This window comes from Erpetoichthys calabaricus, chromosome 7 (genome assembly GCF_900747795.2).
Source record: "Erpetoichthys calabaricus chromosome 7, fErpCal1.3, whole genome shotgun sequence".
Classification (NCBI taxonomy): domain Eukaryota; kingdom Metazoa; phylum Chordata; class Cladistia; order Polypteriformes; family Polypteridae; genus Erpetoichthys; species Erpetoichthys calabaricus.
Window position 1 is genome coordinate 188,666,644 of NC_041400.2, and position 23,219 is coordinate 188,689,862.

Sequence of the window (23,219 nt, forward strand, 5' to 3'; positions counted from 1 at the left end):
CTCCGCCGTGTATTTTGTTGTTTCATTCGTGTTCGTGTGTTTTGTCCCGTTATCCGATCCGAATCGTTTTGTACCCGTGACCGTGTATTCATGACTTGTTTGTTCCTCAGCGTGCGAAATATGGATAAGTAATAAGGAGGATCGCACTCACTGTTAATATGGAGCCTTTTCTGCAGTTGAACGGTTAATAGTGCTTTATTGTAAGGAGATTCACCTATGCTGCCTAGTGTGAAGGTGTTGAGATGACGTATGTTTAATATGGAAGTTTCCTTTAGATATGTGGCTTTGGGTGTCACTTCTTATTGATGTTTTGATGGGGGGGTGAGGATTGTTGTTGCGCGAGCGTCTTCTTTCTTTTTGTGTTCCAGGGGCTTGTTGAATCCCCCTCTTTGTGTGTGTCCCGTCCGTTGCTTGTAGGGTATGTTGGGTGGTTTTGTGTTCTTTTTTTTTTGTGTTCCAGGGGCTTGTTAAATCCCCCTCTTGGTGTGTGTCCCGTCTGGTGACTGTAGGGGGGGGGGAGCTAGTTTCTTTTTTGTGTGCTAGTTTCGTGTGCAATGGGTTTCGTGCGGTGCCTGCATTTGACTACTTTTTTCTGTGCTTTTTCCTTTTTTCTGTGCTCGCGTCGCCTCATTTCTTTGACTCCTTTTTTCTGTGCTCACTCCTTTTTTCTGTGGTCTTGTCCGCCTCTCGCGGCCCCTCATTTCTTGGGGCGCCTGCGCAGTACGTCTTTTTGCGGCTACAGCCCATGGCCGGATGTCCCTGCGTCCATCCGGTTTAGCATTCTCGGTTAGTAATATGGATAAGTCTCCTAGTCGTGCAAAATACATGAGTTACATGAGAGCAATTAGCAGTCGGCAACTGAATTAAGTACATGAATTTCACAAAAAATTGGAAGTAAACCAAGATGTGTTTATATAGGCTCACCTTTACACCTGCTGGCTTTATTATTATTCCAAAAAAGGTTAACTTGTATCAATCAAATTTTAAATTTCTCAAGAGTTACTTCAAAACTAATCAAATGAAGATTTCTTTTAACTATCTCTATAACATTTTTCAGAAAAAATGTAAAATTTCTGCTATTCAAAAAAAAACTTACTTTGTTCATTAAAGACATGTTGACATCTTCTGTTAGTTTTAACATAATATCTGCGTCTTGAAGGCACCTACAGAAATAAAATATATTTGCTTGTTATCCATAAATTTATAAGCAAGATTTTTTTATTAAGACCAGTTCATCAAAAAACATTTTCAAAATAAAACTTTGAAAAAAAATTAAGTTCAGCTCCCATTTGGTGCACATGTAATAAAAGTCTGATGAAAAGTTGTATTTTTATAGGTATATAGGGTCGTTATCAATACATGTACTTCATCCATCCATCCATCCATCCATCCATCCATCCATCCATCCATCCTCTTCCGCTTATCTGACGTCGGGTCGCGGGGGCAGCAGCTTGAGCAGAGATGCCCAAACTTCCCTCTCTCCGGCCACTTCTTCTAGCTCTTCCGGGAGAATCACAAAGCGTTCCCAGGCCAGCCGGGAGACATAGTCCCTCCAGCGTGTCCTGGGTCTTCCCCGGGGCCTCCTCCCGGTTGGACATATACTTGCATATCTTATTCAATTTGTGTAGCACTACTCTTTAATTCTTAACAACAATGTGCTGGTGTACATTTGTAATAAAAATACCCTTAAATGTAATAAAATGCTATTTAGACTGTTTATTTGACAAATAAGAATCCTAAATAAACAAAACAATAAGGAGGAATAACTAATTGAAATAAGATTTAAATCCTACATTTGCAAATGCCATATGTTAATTTTTACGAGGGGTGTTCAATTATAAACAGGAATTTTAATGCTCTGTTCTTATAAATAGTGCAAAGTAGACCTGACTTATTGGACAAACACACGCATATATGAACTTGTTGTTAGTAGCGTTAGCTGCTCTTTCCCCCTTCCTATCAGTTGTAATCAACATGTCGGATCAGGAGGTACACAGTAGCTTTGCGCAGCGCTTTATTATTCAATTTTTGACAAATGAAGGAGTCATTCCATCTCAGATTTATTTGAGACTTAAAAAAAACAGTTTGGGGATGAGTGTCTCTCTCTCTTAGTCTGGAGTATATGATTGGTGCAAGTCATTCACAGAGGGACTATCGTCTCTTCGGTCCACTTATGGAATTTTTAGGAGGGAAGAAATTCAAGCCGAATGAGGAGGTTATTGACCCTGTGCAAGAATGGGTCAACATGCAGTCACAAGAGTTCTACTTTTCTGGGATTAAGAAGCTTCATGAGCGCTGGAACAAGAGTACTGCAGTGGCAGGAGACTACATAGAAAAATAGTGTGTAAGTCATTTCATTGTATTCAATAAATAAAGCATAGCTCATAAATTCCTGTTTATATTTGAAAGCCCCTCGTATAATGCTTTCCTACAAATGAACAATCATATATATTAACATCTACGCGTGGAAGTGTGTGTGTGTGTGTCTGTCTGTCATGCCCGGAAGTGCAAGTCTACAGCATGAAGCTAAAAGAGCCAGCAAGGTGGCCCCAAGTTAACGAGTCGGAAGAAGAACGAAGTACGAGGCTACAGCATGAAACTAAAAGAAAGTGACTCTGTCACCAAAGTGAAACTTACTTAGGCGCTGATAGACAAGGGGGGCGAGCACATTCGCAAAATGAAACTGCCGACTCTGCATTTCAATTTTATTTTGAAGATTTCAATAGTTTCTAGGAGGCCAGGCTTTTTACAGTACGGGCTTACACAGCTAGTTTAATTATAACAATGTCTAATATTTTCATATAGAAGTCTACTTTAGTTGGTAAAAAAAAAAAAAAAAAAATTAAATCAAGGTAAAGATCAAATTGTGTCATGCAAAATAATTACCCTATTCGTGGCATCCGCTGGTGTTGTTCCTGAAATTTGCTCAGTGCTAAAAAGGCAGCATGCAACTGCAGAGGTGCCTGAAAAATAAGCAGAAAAGAACCTTTACTACAAAGACACTAAAGAAAATGCACATATTGTTAAAAGAAAAATTTTAATGTGCGAAAACAAAAATGCAAAAGACCCAATTGTTTAAATTCATGAACTAGTACTTTTTCAGGACTGGATGCATAATGTGACATTCATGCAATTCTGACTTCTTACCTCAGGTTTGCTGAAATCGGCTATAAGGCAACTAGGGTTTGAAAGCTGCTTCTCCAAACTTTCCTGTAAAACATAAAAAAATTACTATTCTCTTATTATTTTCCACTCCCCTCTATCAGGTTTTACTAATATCTAGAATTTACATTTTCCAGGTCCATGTATTGGGTTTTGTCAAAGATGTGGACTAACTACTTCAGATCAATAATACATGACAACAACATAGAAAGGCATTACTCAGTGACTAATGCTGTAGACACCATGGATTCGGCTACCTAGGTTGGAAATTAGCATCTAGTCATCGTTTGTGTAGAGTTCTCATGTTCTTTTTCTGAGTTTTCCTTCTGCATTCCCAAAGACATTCAGGTTGGGTAACTTGGTGGCTGTAAATTGGAACCACATGGGTGCTACAATGGACATGTGCACTGCCCAATTTCCTTTCTCGCACTGAAAGTGATGGAAAAGGCCATGTCCAACACACCTCTAAACTGGTATAAGTGGGTTCCAGATTGCCATGTTATGTTAGGTCATAGTTTCAAGTGTAACCACTGTGTGCATATAGCGTAAGTTTCAGGATACTAGATAAGGTACTTGTACTCCAGGATATATAAGCCAATAGAGTAGCTATTGATTGAATGCTGGTATTCACACCGAATTTTAGCACCGATCCAACACTAGCCTAGTAACTTTTTGCCTTTAAAGACAGTTAATGTTTCCTTGATTGTAATAACTTAAACAGATTGATGCCTGGGTGAATGTAGTCTTTTGTTATATTTTCCAGCATGTTTTCTGATTTTTGATGTACACAGGAATTCAGTAGACCTCAGTTTCAGTAATTAAGACTTATTCAGCTTGCTGTCCTGTTTGTATGTTTTATTCTATTTTACTGCCAGGAGTTCAGAAAACTTTTATTTTATCTAAGTCAATCAGCCTGAGGAAGAGCTAAGTGTTCATGCTAGTATTACTAATTTGACTCCTCAGCAGTAGATTGTTGTACTGTGTTAGCCATAGATTGATACAGGAGAAAGTAGGGTGAAATGACACCTTTTATTGGCTAACTAAATAGATTACAAATGCAAGCTTTCGAGGCAGCTAAGGCCCCTTCATCAGGCAAGGTGTAGGGGCCTTAGCTGCCTCGAAAGCTTGCATTTGTAATCTATTTAGTTAGCCAATAAAAGGTGTCATTTCGCCCTACTTTCTCCTGTATCAATCTATGGCTAACACGGTACAACACTCTACTGCTATGGATATACCAGACACCCCAATGTACCGGATTCAAATGGAACTTAAAACCCGATGGAAGAAACTAGCTCATTTGGACAGGTTACACCTTGCCTGATGAAGGGGCCTTAGCTGCCTCGAAAGCTTGAATTTGTAACCTATTTAGTTAGCCAATAAAAGGTGTCATTTCACCCTACTTTCTCCTAATTTGACTCCTAAAAAAAATGAAATAGTTAATGTAGGTTTATGGACCACAGCTTCCCTCTCTACCTACACAAAGTTAAACTGTTCCAGGTATGATTTACAACATGTCCCCATAAAAGAAAACAGAAATAGTAATACATGAAGTTATTTTAACAGCACTGGTAAAATTGAAGGAAGATTAGTAATTTGGTAGCCAAAAGTGCAATTAAACTGTTGTCATGGGACTAATACTTACAAAGCACACAGTCTTAGGGGTTTTGATCTGACAAACAATTCCTCCATGAGTGTAATCCTCAAGATCTGATGTATCACCAATGCTAAATGAGTAAGGAGACAGCACTAAAAGAGAGAAATGAAAAACAGTGCAAAATCAAAAATTAAATTATGACAATAATATAAACTATCCAGAAACTGAACCATCAGAGTTAACAAAAAATGAATATCTTATGACATCACCATTAATCATGTATGTATGTATTTACTTATTGAAATGATAATCTGTAACATAAAGTTATTTGTAATTTAAATCAATAATGTTATTTTTATATGACAACTTATAATAGGTGGGCGGCACGGTGGTGCTTTGGGTAGCGCTGCTGCCTCGCACTAAGGAGACCTGGGTTTGTTTCCTGGGTCTTCCCTGCATGGAGTTTGCATGTTCTCCCCATGTCTGCGTGGGTTTCCTCCTACAGTCCAAAGACATGCAGGTTAGGTGCATTGGCGATCCTAAATTGTCCCTAGTGTGTGGGGGGTGTGTGTGTGTGTGCCCTGTGGTGGGCTGGCGCCCTGCCTGGACTTTGTTTCCTGCCCAGTGTTGGCTGGGATTGGCTCCAGTAGACCCCCGTGACCCTGTGTCAGGATATAGTGGGTTAGAGAATGACTGACTGACTTATAATAGTCAACACCATTTAAACATTCTTTACAAATGCTACAGTTATTTAAATTTGAATGTTTCTAAAACTGGAAAGCAGATAGGTTGGAACAGAGGAAGAAACACTTCACTGATGCTTTGTTTTTTAAATGTTATGAAGACCAAAAGATGCCTTTGTTAAGGTCTTGTTAACTGAGAGTAAATAAGTAATAGATGCATTTTTGCAGTCCCTAAAATAAAGTGTTACCTAATGTTCTTTATGCTTTTGTTCCACTTTATTACTCAGTCAGTCATTATCCAACCCGCTACATCCTAACACAGGGTCACGGGGGTCTCACTTTATTACTGTGTATTTCTAATACCTAGCATTTTGTGATCATTTTCTGTATAGTGTCTTTAGAAGACAAGTTATAACTGAGACATCCTGAAACTTCTATTAAGTAGATGCACAGGAATTCTTCTCTGTGACCCCAACAAGGGCCAAATGCAAAGCTGTCCTTTCAATACTCTGTGATGTCAGAAGCGTGGATTTAGTTGAATGAGCCTCCAATTATCAGAGAAAAGGACAGGCAGAATTTATTAGCCTCCAGGTTTAGAACCATGAGCACCACTTCACCCTCCAGGAAGAAAGACTGGGGGTGGTGAGAGATAAGTCTTAGATTTATGAGCCCACACAAAATCTGCCTGGGACAGGACCACTAGTGAAGTAAGCTACATAAAGTCAGGTGATAAGCTGGTGAAGAAAGAGCAAACGAGAGGGAGCTGACTAGAGGTAAGGGAGGCTTTGTTGCAACTGTAAGATTAACTGCTGTCTGAGAGACAACATCTAGAATTATCAGGTGTGAAGGACAGCCGGGTCCCATGCCCGGCAGGGACGCCCCTGCTGCATCTGTTCCGGGGGAGCAGCCATGGTCACCTCAATACCTCCCCCGGGACGCTTGGTGGCAGCCTCCCTGACAGATAATGATTCCCCACCCCGGCGCATGGCTCCATGGAAGATGGAGTCCTCCACAGCCTGGTTGGAGGCTCGGATGGCCACCAGGGGGAGCTGCATGGAGACAGCAGCCTGGCTGGTCATATCTTCAGCCCCACCCGGAAGGGCAATTAGGACCAGGTGGCCAAGCACCTGGAACGCTTCTGGGTGGGGTATAAAAAGGGCCAGCCACCATCACTCGAGAGCCAGAGTCAGGAGGAGGAGGACTAAGCCTGAGGAGGAGGAGTGGTGGAAAAGAAAGACAGAAAGAAAGGAAGAGAAGAGTGTTGTGGTTTGTGAGTGTTTTGGGACTGTGTTGGGCCTGTGGGACATGGGGAAGGCGTGCCCCACGGCTGAAGAGAAATAAAAAAGTGTGCTTTGTTTAAGTACGTGCCTCTGTCTGAGTCTGTGCCAGATCGGGCGCTATATAGCACCGTTCACACAGGTTTTATGGTTTGGATAGCCACATTTCCATTTTGCTTTTATGGCACACTTTTCTTTATATATAATACGCTACCGTGGCTGTTCGTTTGTCTGTCCAGGATTTTAAATCACCTGTAGCTCGCAAAACCATTTGACCTGAAATTTGGTACACTTATACTACGTGACCTCTACTGTTTGCTGTCAGGGTGATAATTGACCTGCAAGGTTATTCCTCTTTTTATTTTTATTTTATTTTATTGTAGAATCAACTCTCTGCAGCAGCCAGAAGGGTGGCCGTGCGGCGCATGTGTACAGGCGCCGTTCTCATCCCTACCACTTTCGCTGTCACTTCCCCTACCTCTTCATATCTTAAATCATTCTCGAAGCAGATTGAAGACTTAAGTGCCAGCTTAAGTAAAAAATTAAGAAAAATGCACTAAGTAATTGCAACACAAACACTGACTTAATCAGTTTCAATGCAAACGAAAGAAGAGAAGAAGCGGTCCGCTAGAGTGGAGAAAAGACGAGATGCTCAGGAAGCAGCAAACGCATCAACCTCTGAGCACAGGAATGTTAAACGTACAGGGAAAGAGGAGGAGAACTGGGAATGCTCAAGCCAAGTGTATTCAGTGCACGTTATCGTGCAGTGAACCGTTACTGGTATGATAATATTTTAAGATTAAAATTTATTCAGCTTGCTTTCCTGTTTGTACGTTTTATTCTATTTTACTGCCGGGAGTTCAGAAAACTTTTTTCTCAGTTAAGTCAGTCAGGTTGAGGGAGAGAGAGGACACTCACAATCTACTGTAGCAGTCATTCTTGAGTGAAGTCTTAAGGTAGTGCATGAAAAGTTCTAAATACAAGTGCACTGCAACTGGGAACTGTATAATAACCCATCCATCCATCCATCCATCCATCCATTTTCCAACCCGCTGAATCCGAACACAGGGTCACGGGGGTCTGCTGGAGCCAATCCCAGGCAACACGGGGCACAAGGCTGGAACCGGGCAGGGTGCCAACCCATCGCAGGACACACACAAACACACCAAGCACACACTAGGGCCAATTTAGAATCGCCAATCCACCTAACCTGCATGTCTTTGGACTGTGGGAGGAAACCGGAGCACCCGGAGAAAACCCACGCAGACACGGGGAGAACATGCAAACTCCACGCAGGGAGGACCAGGGAAGCGAACCCAGGTCCCCAGGTCTCCCAAATGCGAGGCAGCAGCCCTACCCACTGTGCCATCCTGTATAATAATACTACTACTAATAATATATTTATATTGTGCATTTCCCATGCTCAAGGAGATTATATTCCTGAAGGTTGACAAGTGTAAGAACAGATAAACAGGAGTAGCAAAAGAAGTGTAACACATAACTGTAATCCACAGGAAAAAGAATTTATGCATTTGAAATGGGGTTCATGTTTTAAGGAGAGACCCTAAAAGCCCTTCATCTATAATAAAACACCTACAGCTGTAAAACAGCAAGCAGGACCATTTTGATTTTATAGTGCGATAAAACACCAGGCAATGCCCAGACCCTCAAATGATGCTTTATTAGACTAATCTTGTTCAGCAAAAAGTAAGAAAATTTTAAAAACAAGAATTAAAATAATCTTAAACCTTCTATTTGATGGGTGTTCCCATTGAGCTCTGACATTCCATTAATTTCTTTAAAGGTTACAGTCTGTCCAGATTGAAGACCATGAGTCCTGTTTTCAAGGCATGTAACAATACCAGGATTTGCCTAGAATTAAAAATGAAAAAAACAAGAACACACAATCAAACTTTTTTTCAACAATAACATGTTACGAGGGCAATCCCAAAAGTAAGGTCTCCAAAGCGGTGGGGACGTAGAGAAACTGTTCGTACGGCTGTTGGCCACACTGTTGTGATTGGTGCTTCCTCCACTCCCAAACAAGCATGCACGGCGGCTTCACTGGGAAGCTCAATCTTGGCTTGGCAGCCCTTGAAAATGGAGCTCCCGTTGAACGCTACTGCCAAGTAAGAAGTTCGCGCAGGAGACCGTCAATTTCCGACGAGACAGTCGCAAAGGTTGAGGAAAAGATGCGTAAAGATCGGTGGTTGGAACTTCATCACCCACCCTATAGTCCGGACTTGGCAGCCAGTGACTACCTCCTGTTCCCTAAGTTGAAAGAATATTTGTCCGGAAGGCGATTCTGCTCCGACGAAGTGGTGAAAGATGAGGTTCAACACTTCCTGAAGGACATGGCGGCGAGCTGGTATGACATGGGCATTCTAAAACTACCACAGCGTCTACAAAAATGCATTGACCGAAATGGCGATTATGTAGAAAAATAAATAAGTCTTTAACCTTTAAAATGATGTAAACATTATAGAAAATAAACGGTTGTTTGTATTTCTAAAAAAATAGGAGACCTTACTTTTGGGATTGCCCTCGTATCATTTACTCATAAAATACTAGCAAACCCCACCTGAGTAACTCTCTGTCTATCACTTCACATAGTTCTCTGATTTTCATATCTGTTCAAGATTGAAACTACACAGAAAAGGTGTAACTTGTTTATAATTCTGACTACAAACACCGGTGTATGAATACTGCTAATATGTGTATATAGCTTTTCTCATATAACAATTGAAAAATGCAACAAATGCATCCTGCCAAACACTAATGATGATACAGGACTGAGACGAAGCTCATCTTTAAAATAACTAATATGAGAACAACCCGATACAATATTTGTCAATATTCCTTGAGGAAAAATATAACAAAAGTTCCAATTCTACTGTTTAATTTAAACAATTCCCTAACACCAAAGTTAAAATAGTCCAGGTGGGTTGATGTGTCTAATAGTGTGATTTTATCAAAACATTTGTTACATGAGTCAAACATTATTAGTAGATCAGAATTCCATGCTGAATTACTCAGAGAGGCTCATAAATGAGGGTGATCAAAAGGTATCAGGTTTTAAAATACACCTTTATCTATTGTGAATTTAAATTATTACGACTTGCCCTCCTTTCATTCACATAATTCAAATGAATTTAATTTTATATAAGGCCATTCCATTTCTAAGTCTAAGTCAGTGTTTTCCAAACCAGAGGCTGCCACGTTCCACTTGAGGATCTGCAACAGCCCTACTGAGGTTGATGTTTTTGCACGTTTGCAAGTTGTGAATATGAAAGCAGCTCTCATTCGATACGTAAGGGAACACACACACAGACACAAAAGAAAACTGGGAAAATGTATTCCTCAAAAAAAAAAAACACAAACACATAGTGCCTGGATCTGTGTCTCTGTGCTCAATTCCTGGAGGGGATTTGGAAAGAAAAAAAAGAAAGAAAACCTCTGGCCTAGAGATATCACATAACATTTGATGACACATGTGTCAATAGTCTACTGTAGTTAAGCATTTACTAATCTGTATTTTCTTTCTTTATAGTCATTCTGGTGTGTGTTCAGACCTGTGTGTGTGTGTATTTATTTAATTACTTATCTACTTATTTATGTATGCATGTATTTATTTAAAAAACTTCTGTAACAACCCAAATTTCCCCCTGGGTACAAATTCAGTTTGTTTGTTCTTTCTGTTCAGTTTGTTTGTCTGTTTGAATAGACTGGAACTGCCCTATATTTTAGGATAATCTACCAGATGGCATACAGTAGAGACTTACAGAGCACAGCCTATTACGCTAAAAATTAAAATTCAGTTTGTTTGTTTTTTCTTATTCAGCCAGCCTGTTGTTGGCATCTAGCAAGGTCAGTCTGTCTATCTTTCTTCATGCTGTGCAGCTACTATTATCAGTAACCAAGAATTCAAGATCACACTCTTCTTTGCAGTATTGTATTTATACTTGTGGGTACAATGTTTTGGGGGCATAGGCTTAAAATCATTTGGGAACCCTTGTCTAGAGGACAGTGCACATTTCCAAATAAAGAATTTAAAGTAAAATAATAATAACATGATATTAAACACAAAAATACTACATAAAATGAACACAGAAATATAAAAATGCATACAGATAATTAGTATTCATTTTTTTAAAAACCTTTTTTAACATCTGTAGATATAAACAGACATCAGAGCTGATAAACTGTGTATCAGATAATACAATGGAAACATTTATCAAATTATTATGGACATTATGATTTACGTATACAATTTGGGATGGAAATTACTTTTTTTTTTACAAAAGCTTATTTGGTGAAACAGTTTATGAATCCATATACCAAACATTATCAATAAAATAACATGCCTCAAGCAAATTGGAAAAATAAAAATAAAAACTCTAATTCTCTGAATTTTATAACCATACAAACGTTACTTGAGCTGTGAATGGGAAAAACAGATATCCAAAAGAAAAAGGTCTCTGAATTTTAACATATGATGGGGTTTTAAAAAATAGACTGAAACTGCCCAATATTTTAGTATAATCTACCAGACTGTATACAACAGAGACTTACAGAGTGCAACCTATTAAGCTAAAAATTAAAATTCAGTTTCTTTGTTCTTTCTTATTCAGCCAGCCTGTTGTTGGCATCTAGTAAGGTCTGTCCATCTTTCTTCATGCTGTGCAGCTACTATTATCATTAACCAAGAAGCCAAGATCACACTCTTCTTTGCAGTATGGTTGTTTATATTAGTGGGTTGCCTTGACCCAGATAGTACAATGTTTTGGAGGCATACTGTAGGCTTAAAATTATTTGGGAACCCTTGTCTAAAGGACAGTACAAGTTTAGAAATAAAGAATTTAAAGCAAAAAAAATAATAATATAACATGATATTAAACACAAAAATACTACAAAAAATGTACATAGAAATAGACAAATGTATACAGATAATTAGTATTCATTTTTTAATCCATTTTTTTAACATCTGTAGATATAATTAACTATATGGTTAAGCAGAAATAGTATTAATAAAATGGCATATCATATCCTATGGGTAATCTTTTGATAAACTAGGGGGCTCCGCCCCCTGCTTGCTTCGCTCGCCCACCCCCGGGTTTGGTTAACCGGATATACAATTTAAAGACATTATTGTTTTCATGGGAATTGGTTACATATGCATTAAAAATTTCAGTAAAAACATTATTTGGAATTAACTTTTCTTCAAGATCGCATTGAATTTTGATTCCGTGTTTGGACTTACACCGTGACAACGCAATGTATAACTGCCCGGGAGTGAATTTAGTTTCTTTATCTCTAATAAATTACCTGACTTTTTCGAATGTTTGTCCCTGCTCTTTCTTCTTCGCTTAGTCGTTGACATGTCTAGAATGTATACAATTATTGTCCTGATAAAATTTATAAGAGCTGAAAGCACAGGAAGTGTGTCTGACAAAAGCATTCACACGACTGAGAGGTTAGATGACCGTGGTCTTGTTTGAAAAAGGTTGTAAGTAGGGTGCGACTTGAAAGAATCTCATGGTAAAAGTCTCCGTCTCACTGGACTTCATTCCAAAAAGTCTCTCAAAAAGTCATGTCTCATCCCAATATTTATAATTATAATAGAGATTAAATATAATAATTATAATAGAGAGATATAACATGATTGCTATTTCAAAAAACATGGCTAACTGTTTAATTATTAATATTTTAAAAAAATTTAAATATAATATCATATATCCATTGTTAATTACGTGTATTTATTCATTTTTTGTACATCTGTAAATCAAAGTGAACTATATACTGTAATAATACATTAAATGCAGCTATTTATGTATTGCCAAACAGCACCTCCATATTTTTATGCACTTTACTCTACATCCATATTATCAGCAATGAACTCTTCTGTTCTTTATATTAAACAGTACTTTACCTTAGTAATACTCTGTACAAATATTTCTTTCACTTCTTCCCCATTGGGATCAGAAACTTCAAATTGGTCGCCAAAATCACAAAAGATGCGTGCACATATCCCATAGACATCAGAGCTGATAAACTGTGTATTAGATAATACAATGGAAACATTTATCAAATTATAAAAGGACATTATGATTTATGTATACTGTACAATTTGGGATGGAAATTACTTTTTTTACAAAAGCTTATTTAGTGAAACAGTTTTTGAATCCATATACCAAACATTATCAATAAAATAACATGCAACAAGCAAATTGGAAAAAGAGTAATAAAAAATCAAATTCTCTGAATTTTACAACCATACAAATTATTTACTTGAGCTGTGAATAGGAAAAACAGATCTCCAAATGAAAAGGTCTCTGAATTTTACCATATGATGGGGTTTTAAAATATAGACTGGAATTGCCCAATATTTTAGTATATTCTACCAGATGACATACAGTAGAGACTTACGGAACGCAACCTATTAAGCTAAAAATTAAAAACATACTACAGTTTGAGTATCTCTAATCTGAAATGCCTGAGACCAGAAGTATTTTGGAAATTTTTCATTTTGGAATATTTGCATATACATGATGTGATATCTTGGAGATATACACGTGATCAGCTAGGAAAATTGGAGACACATGTGATCAACTGGGGAAATGCAGCAAAACCAGGTCAATGACAACTCATGTGAATAATAATTAATATCACCAAGCCATTATTATAATGTGCATTTACGTGACATATGTCTTAAAACCTCAGAGAATTGGCCAACAGGTCAGAATTATCTAGGCCAATCTTCACTCCATCATGCGCACCATGCTCAAAGCCATTAACTGACCGATGAGAGAACTACATTTAGTTTTCGTATACTGTGAGTGTACATATATAAAAAAAAAACACGTTTTTTGCCAATAATAAAAAATTACATTGCAGAGCTTCATGGGAGAAGATAGTCAATCATGAGATGGTGCTTCATGGATCTTGCTGCTTCACAAGGGACCCCAAATTCTGGTCATCTATTGTTTCTCCTGGCTTTATGTCACGTCACTTCACAGGGCACAAACCTAACTCCTCAATCCAGCCATCAATCATGTGTCTTAGCTTTGTGGTGCTTAATCCTTTATGGTGAACCATACATCAGACCCTATGCCACTCCCTCCCAGTCAGAATGAGTAAATCCATTTGGAATCTGCGCAAACATTGTTCACATCTGCTCAGCAATAAAAATAATTTGAAACAACACAGGTGGTGTCATATCAGAGCCCAAAATGTTTTGGACTTTTGAAGCACTTCAGATTTGGAATACTTAGCTTTTATCACAAAATTTAACTGAAGGTAAAAATTACTTTTATTTGCCCATTAAAAGTCTTTGTGAAATGTTCTTTAAAAGGACACTTTGCAAATACACTTAGAATCAAACCTTAATAGGAGGCTGCTGTAGGCGACAAAAATCATTGATCTTCTTTTGCAAAGAAATCCTGGTATCTGTTAAAATCACACACTAAAAGAAAAATAAATGTAATTACAAGTAGTTATGATGTAAACAATGTCATCATTGTAACAGAAACAAAATCTACATTTCTTAAAAAAAAAGATATATATATATATATATATACAGGTATATATCACTTCCTCTACCTCTTCATATCTTAAATCATTCATGAGATAGACTGAACACTTAAGTGCTAGCTTAAGTGAAAAATTAAGAAAAACGTACTAACTGCAACACAAAAACTGACTTAATCAGTTTTAATACAAAAAGATGCAGACGAAAGAAGAGAAGAAGCGGGGCACTAGGGTGGAGAAAAGAAGAGCTGCTCACGAAGCATCAAGCGCATCAACCTCTGAGCAAACAAATGCTAAACGTACAGAGAAAGAGGATGAAATCTATAAGTCAAGTGTGATCACTGCACATTATCGTGCAGTACGCTGTTACTGGTACTGTATAAAGAAGGATAAGAGGTGGTCAAAACTGAAAATAAAGGTATTGAAATATTTGATGTTAATGTGCCAATTCACTTAGGATCTGTTCTGAGTCTGTTCTGAGAATAAAAACAGAATGATACAGCGATGTAAGGAGGTGTCTGCACAGTGTGTTGTGACAGGGGTGATGGCAAATGATACAGCACAAGTAAAGTCATACTCAATAGGCAAATGATGTAGCACAAGTAAAGTCATACTCAATATACAAACCATTTTTGCAAAATTAAGGAAGTTTTACTACTTAGGAAACATATTAAATGGGGATGGAGGTGTAGACTCCAGGGTGGTAACAAGAGGAAGAGGAGTAGGGGGCACCCATCATACTCTGAATTTTAAATGAGAAACTGTAGCAGCATAACTAGAGATGAATTGATGTCTGGTGTATGCCAAAGAAATGCAGTCAATGAAAGAGAAGACAGAAAAGTTGATGATGACTCAGATAAACCTGACCAAGTGCAAGTGTGATTTACCTAGATAAGGGAAGAGTAATGAGAATTGAAGGGGTAAAGAAATGACAGGCTAAAGTGGTTTGGGGCATTTGAAGAGAGAGGTTGAGGATGACTTGATGACAAGTTGTATGTGACGAAAGTGGGCACAACAAAGAAATGGATGGAAGTGTTTAATGATACAAGAAGCCTTAAGGAGGTTGAGAAAATCAACTAAACTGGATGAACCCCAATAACAGGCATTAAACAGGCTATTGTTCTTTGTGAATATCCAGGAGATTATGTTGTTCTTTTATTGCAATTGAAATGTCTTTTGCCAAAATATGTGCCAGCAAGTTTCATATGTGAATTTAGTACATTCTTACAAAAGCATATACCAATATATTCAAAAATTATACTCTAATACTGATATATATATACATATAAAAATACACTGTAAGTCATAGTTCATACGTGCATACATAGTATATATCATGATTTGATTAATAATGTCCCAACTAATGACACTGCGCTTTAACAACTGAGCCTCTATTGAAATACAATAAATGAAATGACACAGAGGGACGTCCCCCTGCATGCTGCTGACGCACGCTAGGTTTTCCCTATGTGTTACATACAGAATGCAGCTATGAAGAAGGGCTGCCTTGTACTCAAAGTCAGAGTCAAAAATGACATCAGACACAGAGGAACATCCCTGAGTGCTGCTGGCACATGCTAGGTTTTTGCTGTATACTGCACATGGAATAGATAGATAGATAGACAGATAGATAGACAGATAGACAGATAGACAGATAGATAGATAGATAGATAGATAGATAGATAGATAGATAGATAGATAGATAGATAGATAGACACAGCATATTATGATACTGTGGCATTGAAAAAGCAGTAAACATTTGCAATACCATCTACACACAGAAATAATACCAATAAATTACAAAATTTTGCAAATACCAATTTCAAGTAATCTCATAAACACACTAAGAAAAAAATATTTTCTATTTAGAGTGTGAAGTGTTGGGTCTGTGAGTACATTAAATATTTTGACAGGCCTAAGCCAAATTTTACCACCACGATTTGGGACTTGCTACCCAAGATTCTTAAAATGATCAGATACCAACTGAATGAATTAACCCAATTTGAAAAAAAGCCTGGATAATGAATAGATTTTACACCAAGTGCTCATTTGTTTTCCCCAAATAACTTTGTTCTGTTCTCAACCCACACTGTTCATAAGCTTTGTGCAACGGGCTTGTTATGTTCTACCTTCACACCCACCTGACCTTATCAACTTCTAGCAAAACAGCAAAATAAACAGTGACTGACCTGAAATTGCTTTAAAAATGAAAGATCAGTATTTTCATCCAAAGAGGCAGCTGATATGTTGACCTGAACATAAGGGTTCAATTCTGCAATATGTGAATAGACTGCTTCAACTCTGAAACAAAAAGGTATATATACAATATATGTATATATTGTTGCCATCACGTGTATATTTAAAAATATTCACATTTTTAGAGAATACATATATTTTGATAAATTACAGTAATTACAGAAACTCTTGAAATGAAAAATTAAATGGTATCCAAAAAAACAAAACCTAAAAAAAGAACAAATAACTTTAAGATTCTTCTCTTCCCTGACTGAATAATGGCTCTTTTTCAAATTTTTTATACAGTAGAAGTAATTTGGAGAAGGGATGTGAAGATGAAGAAATAAACAAAGGTAATGTTATGGTATGGGATATACTTAAATGGGACAGTTTTTCATTACTTAAAATGTTTTCATTCAAAATTTACAGCTCAAACAAACAAACACAGTCAACCAGCATGAGAAGATCTTCCTGATGCACCAGACATGCTTACCTTTATTTAATTTTTTTTTATAACAAGCCAGACTTTCACACCCCATGTTGAGCAACATGTCATTTTTTACTTTAATTTTAGTTCCATTGGTTTTAAAATTAAATAGAATTGAAAATCCAAGCTTTTACAAAGAGTTTTATTTCAATGCCTTCCATATGAAGCTCATACATTACAATCAAGGAGTGTATAGCAGCCAGTGGACACCAGACGAGGAACAAACAAGCTGGAAAGTACAGGGAGGCTGGAGGTAGGCAGTTGGAATGACAAATTATTTAAATCCAAAATTGGTCCATCTGAACTTCTTATACAAGAAGCAGGTTGTTATGCTCTGAATTTTAGACAACTGGTGTCACACTGAATGAATATTCCTCACTTGGCTTGAAACCATTTAGACAACAGTCTGTTTCCCATTAAGTGAAATTATTTGCAGACTGCAATATTTATTTGTGTCAACCAAGCAAATGCTATTGGTGAAAGCAGCCAAAAAAGTGGTGTCAATACATTAGTTTATCAATAATATAGGTGAGTACTTTATTGTAAAGCAGAATTTGCACACAAAGTAAAAAAAAGAAATGAGAGTTGCTTGGTTGCTGTCATACTCTGTACAGTACATAATACAGTCACAGGGTTAGATTTATTGACTGTCAATTTTAGTCATATATTCAAATAACGAAAAACAAAAAAAAGTATTATTTATTTAATAATGTAATAAAAGAATATATTGTCAAGCATAGCATTTTGCTGTAAAATAAATATTTAAAAATAAAAAATTAAGTGTCAGCTATCATGCGGATATGTGAACAGGGCCCGTGTATGTGTGTTACAGCCTGAGTTAGAGGATTTGTGTGCCAGGGCTTTTCAAAGTCTCCCATCAGCAGCTGCCATTGAGCCTTCAAAACTATGGCTTACATTATACTAATATATAAACACCAACATTTATTATAGTAAGTTAAATTTTGTAAAAAGTTAAAGCTCACTAAAGAACTGCTGATCTATGCACTTTGTCTGGACGAGGCCATGCATCTTTGACTGGGCAGCCAGTCTCATACACGTGATTTGATTGCGCAATAATTATTCTATCTTACGCTTCTTATAACTTTTTGCATCTTATTTAGTGTAATATTCAAATTTTTGCATTTGTGGAGGTCCTGCACCCTATAATCCATGCAAATTACAACAACAACATTTATTTATATAGCACATTTTCATACAAAAAACAAGGCATTACTGTCCAGTCAGTAGATTTCACAATACCACAACAGCTATAGTGTCTAAGTGATGACGTTTTATTGCTGCTGTCTTTTATACTCATTATGTTTATTTTATTATTTATAGTGTATTCTGTATTTTAAGTATTCTGCCTTGAAGCCGAGTCCTACCAACAAAAATGTTGTTATGTGTATGCATAATGACAATAAAGAATTCTATCCATCTATCTAAACACTTAGAGGTCACTTGCCAACACTTTTTATTGGTGTGGTTGTGAGTATCATTGACGACATCACTTGTTAGCTGTTAAAAGACGGAATTAAATCAAGCACGATACATAGCAGTCTTGAGAGTTATGTACAACCTGAGACAGACATAGACTGATCTTTTTTCATTTTATTTATGTAGTAGGATTTACTTGAAAATCAAAAGTTACCATTATTTACATCTCTAATTCCAGTAACAAATCAGATGTTTGCACTCCTAACATGTGTTTTCATTAAGATGGTTTTTATAAACGTTCAAAGTCTTTTCAAAGCAAAACTGTGAATGAAAGGGTCGAAAAAAAAAAAGTGTCAAATTTAAAGTGAAAGTTGTAATGATGAAGTGTAGCATACGGCTAAAAATGGTGGCATGGTTGGGCAGAGGGTAGGGCGGCTGCCTCACAGTTAGGAGACCTGAGTTCGCTTCCTGGATCCTCCCTGCGTGGAGTTTGCATGTTCTCCCTGTGTCTGCGTGGGTTTCCTCAGGGTACTCCAGTTTCCTCCCACAGTCCAAAGACATGTAGGTTAGGTGCATTGGCGATCCTAAATTGTCCCTAGTGTGTGCTTGGTGTGTGTGTGACCTGCGGTGGGCTGGCACCCTGCCCAGGGTTTGTTTCCTGCCTTGCGCCCTGTGTTGGCTGGGATTGATTCCAGCAGACCCCCGTGATATTGTAGTTAGGATATAGTGGATTGGATGATGGATGGATGGATACTACTAAAAACTTTCTTTAAAGCATGTGCCATCTCTTCAGAAAAATGTACACTAAATGTGCTGAGTATCAGACATGGGTACTTTCTATTTTAACTACTAACAAGTTATATAAAGTCTATTTTTCAGTGGAATTTCTATCAATATACTTATTTTCAAATCCAAAAAAAACAAACAAAAAAAAAAAAACACTTGCCTGCTTCTCTGGGTCAAAATGTCTTCTTCACGAATAAAGAAATTAGTTCCAAGATCCCAGGTTTCACATTTCTTTGTATCATGGACGGTCAAAGCCTAAAATAGTTACCATTATGAACTTAGTAAAATTTCTTAAAACCTTAATGTGAGATCTTACAAGGAAGTAAACCGAAGAAAAGACAAAAAATATAAACGCAAGAACATGTAATAAGTGAGGATAAGAATATTCAAGTAACTTTAATAGGTGAGGAAAAGAATACTCAAGTAACTTTCTTGGAAATAAAGTAAGCCATTTCAGTAACAAAGGGAAAGCACTCAACCAGTCAAGCCATGAGAAGCTTAACCTTTATCTATGAAGCAATCAGACCGTGTAAAGCACCTCAATGGGGTTCACTAAGACTTACCTGCAGTTCTTCAAGGAAATGAAAAAGAATGAACTCTTGAACTCTTGTTTTGTTTTTCTCTTTTTTTTTGTTTTATTTTTCTGGTGTTCTTTCTAGATTTATTTTGAAGTATCTGTTGTATAATGTTGTATCTTATACTATGTTAGTTTTTTGAAATAAAATTAATAAAAAAAACAACTCATCTATTATAGAAGTCCACTCAAAAAAAACTGTGCCATCACTTGTAAAATGAAAATACGCCCAATTTTACATTGAATAGCTTTGTCAATACAGGAGATTTCTTATTTTAGCTTGTCAGTGATGATACTGTAAGTCAACTACATATGCAATGTAGCATAAACAAGAAATGATATTCATGGACGTACTTACTATGACTGCTAAGAAAGATATGGAAAGTTTTAGTGCCATTGCATGCGCTAATATCACATTCTGCTACTGTTTTAGAATTTAGGGATGATAGTATTCATCAGTCAGATGAATGAAAAAATAATAAAGGATTGTTCCCTTCTCAGCATGCTATATTTGTCATCCAATGAAACGAACAAGAAAATGATTACGGGAAAACACTCTGTTCTCCTAGGTATTGTAAATGATACTATGCTTCAACAATGCAAGTTATACCCAAAATGGCAGCAGAACATCAATCGTGTAAAAATAACTGATGTAAAAAATTTCTGATTTGCAGCAAGAATGGGAAATGATGGGAACTGAAAAGAAAAAAAAGTCAGTACGATTTCCAGTCTTGTTGTAGACAAATTGTCAGCGTGGTAGAGTTGGCACACAAAACCTTTGACGCCAACTCCTCGATTTCTGGTACCACTGACTCCGGCTCCTCTATTTGTAACTAAACCCATATATCTACTATAACGATTGAAAGCATACAACATACCAGACAAAAGGCATTTTATTACTGCCAGCATGAATCATCAGACTACTTTTCAGCATCCTAACCAGTTAAATTTTGGGTTTAAAGGCTGCAGCGATGCTACTGTGGCTTTTTTTTTTACCGTATACACTCGTGGATAAGTTCTCCCGCAGATATGTCGGGACTTGATTTTATCGTATAATTTCTGGTATTTTATAATGTCGGTCGTATAAGTCGAACGCAGAAAATTCACACTATTGGTACAAGGGATTATGATATGCTAACGCCCAGCTGAGAGAGTAACCATGGAGCACACGGCCTTTTTTTTTTCTATCTGGGTGTGGCAATGTGCTGTATCAGCGTGTGCTCCCACCCTCTCTCTCTCTCTCTCTCTCTATTGTGCCTACGTGACCACATGGTAATACCCGAACTATTCTGAAGCGACGTTTCCACTGATTTGTGTTTTTTGTATCTCACACCCTCATACACCTTTATCGTAAGAGCATCCCTTATCTACAATGGAGCATTCGATCAGAAGAAAATATGAAGCTGGTTTTAAATTAAATGTCGTTGAAGTGGCGAACTGCGGTGCTGCAACAAAATTCAATGCGTCTGAGAAACTGGTGTGAGATTGGAGGAGGCAAGAAGATGTTAAAAGAAAAAAATTAAGTGTTGCATTTTTGAAAGGGCGTATAAGTCAGGGTCTGATTTTATGATCGTTTTTTCGGGTTTCAAGATCCGACTTATATGTGAGTATATACGGTATATTTATTATTAAAGAAGTTACAAACATTGAATAACATTAACCATAAGACAAAACTTAGAATATTAAAAAAGAGGCTGTATTTTTTTCAAATGGCTTGAAGAATAAACAGTTTAATCGAATTAGTAACTGGAATTGGAAATTTTAACACATTACAACTTAGTCTTGAGTTGGAGTCGGTACAGTAACCCAGTAATTACTTATAACTCCGACTCCACAACAATGTGTATACTACAATACTTGTAGTGTTAAAGCAATAACAGAAAAAACTTTACAAAGTACCTGAAATATTAGGGAAAACACACAAAAACTTTCAAATGAAATATCGAACAAACGTACCTTTACACCTGCAAGGACAATATTTTTTGCTGGAAAAAAAAGATATTGTTGATTAATTGAGATGTATAATTACTGTTTCCGTAACAAGTTAAAACTGTTACTGAGTGTTTACCTAAATGATTAATAAAATCACTGAGTATTTGAATTACTTAAAACTGTCACTAAGACTGTACTGAACACACTTCCCTTAACCATTTGAAGCATTATTCACAAAAAGTCAACTTAAAATTCTCATATTTTCTAAAACGGTTAGGTTTAGTCTTCACATACTTCAACAATTCTAATTGAAACACTGTAAAAATATTATTTATTACACACGGTATTTAAAATAGTAGCCGAAAAAAATAATTTGAAATGTACAGCAAAAAGCTGGTGTTGGACATGGCTCTCTTATTTGTTTCCTCACTTAAAACTCTGCATTCACATCTTTAAACAAACCCTAAAACCTGTTGTAATATTAGTTATAGCTTTTAACATAATTTGGTAGCTTATTCATGCTATAGGGCTACAACTAACAATTATTCTGTTAACCAATTAATCTGTTGATTATTTTGTCGATTAGTTGGCTTGTAACAAATACAACACTTAATGATTACTTATTTTAATTTGAAATTAAACACATAAAGTTCATGAAATGGAACCTTTTGGGAAAAAAAAGTTGGCAAAAATTTTTCAGAAAGTATTTTTTTTTTTAAATGAACTACTTGTAGATATTTTAAACATAATACAGTGGAACCTCGGTTTGTGAGTAACTTGGTTTACAAGTGTTTTGCAAGACGAGCTAAAATTTGTAATAAATTTTGACTTGATAAATGAGCGACATCTTGCAATACGAGTAGTATGTATACGCTTTGTCTGCTGAGCGTCACTTAATCACAACTGAGCTGATGGTTCTTCTCTCTCGCTGCGGGATTGTGGGCAATCGTCTCCTATTCTCCGTCTGAGTCGGCGTGCCTCACTCATATAGTCACATCCGTACGAGCGTATACTGTTTACTGCAGCATTAGCATTGTGACTGTGTGTGTGTGTGCTGTGACGTGCGAGTACCCGTCTTGCACTACCAGCTTTATTCAGCTTGAAACAGCAACAGCGCGGTTATTTATTGTAGTGGGATCTGCCACTCTCCTATACACAGACACAGCAGTCAGGCAGACTCGTGGCCAAGTAGTACTGTGCCCTGCGCATTTATAATGTTCCTTGTATCACCCATCGACGGTAGGCGCTTATAGCATGTCCGCAATCTTTTCGGATTCGCTTTTACGGTGAACTGCTACAGCGCTGGGAGACTGCGATTGCTTTGGGACGCTCTTCCGCGTGTCGTCCCGTTGGGTGGAATCCCACAAGAGTTTAGAAACTCACTCACACCAGCCATGATTCTTTTCAAAGGAAAAGTGCAGGTTAATTTGTTTTATGTATTTTTACTTTACATTTTGTATTAATCATTTATATATGAATAGTTTTGGGTTGTGGAACGAATCATCTGAGTTTCCATTATTTCTTA

At 37.1% G+C, this 23,219-nt stretch overlaps 1 protein-coding gene across 1 annotated transcript in view; it reads right to left on the reverse strand.

Annotated features, from left to right (window-relative positions):
* Positions 1-23,219, reverse strand: part of uba6 (ubiquitin like modifier activating enzyme 6) — a 136,708-nt gene that overhangs the window by 73,606 nt on the left and 39,883 nt on the right. The window contains exons 4-13 of the mRNA XM_028805841.2: positions 21,719-21,747; positions 19,349-19,443; positions 16,433-16,544; positions 14,098-14,178; positions 12,646-12,768; positions 8,465-8,588; positions 4,805-4,908; positions 3,148-3,210; positions 2,887-2,963; positions 1,097-1,163 (exon numbers count right to left, since the gene is read on the reverse strand). Of these exons, the coding sequence (XP_028661674.2) occupies positions 1,097-1,163; positions 2,887-2,963; positions 3,148-3,210; positions 4,805-4,908; positions 8,465-8,588; positions 12,646-12,768; positions 14,098-14,178; positions 16,433-16,544; positions 19,349-19,443; positions 21,719-21,747 (875 nt within the window). The remainder of the gene's footprint in view (positions 1-1,096; positions 1,164-2,886; positions 2,964-3,147; positions 3,211-4,804; positions 4,909-8,464; positions 8,589-12,645; positions 12,769-14,097; positions 14,179-16,432; positions 16,545-19,348; positions 19,444-21,718; positions 21,748-23,219) is intronic.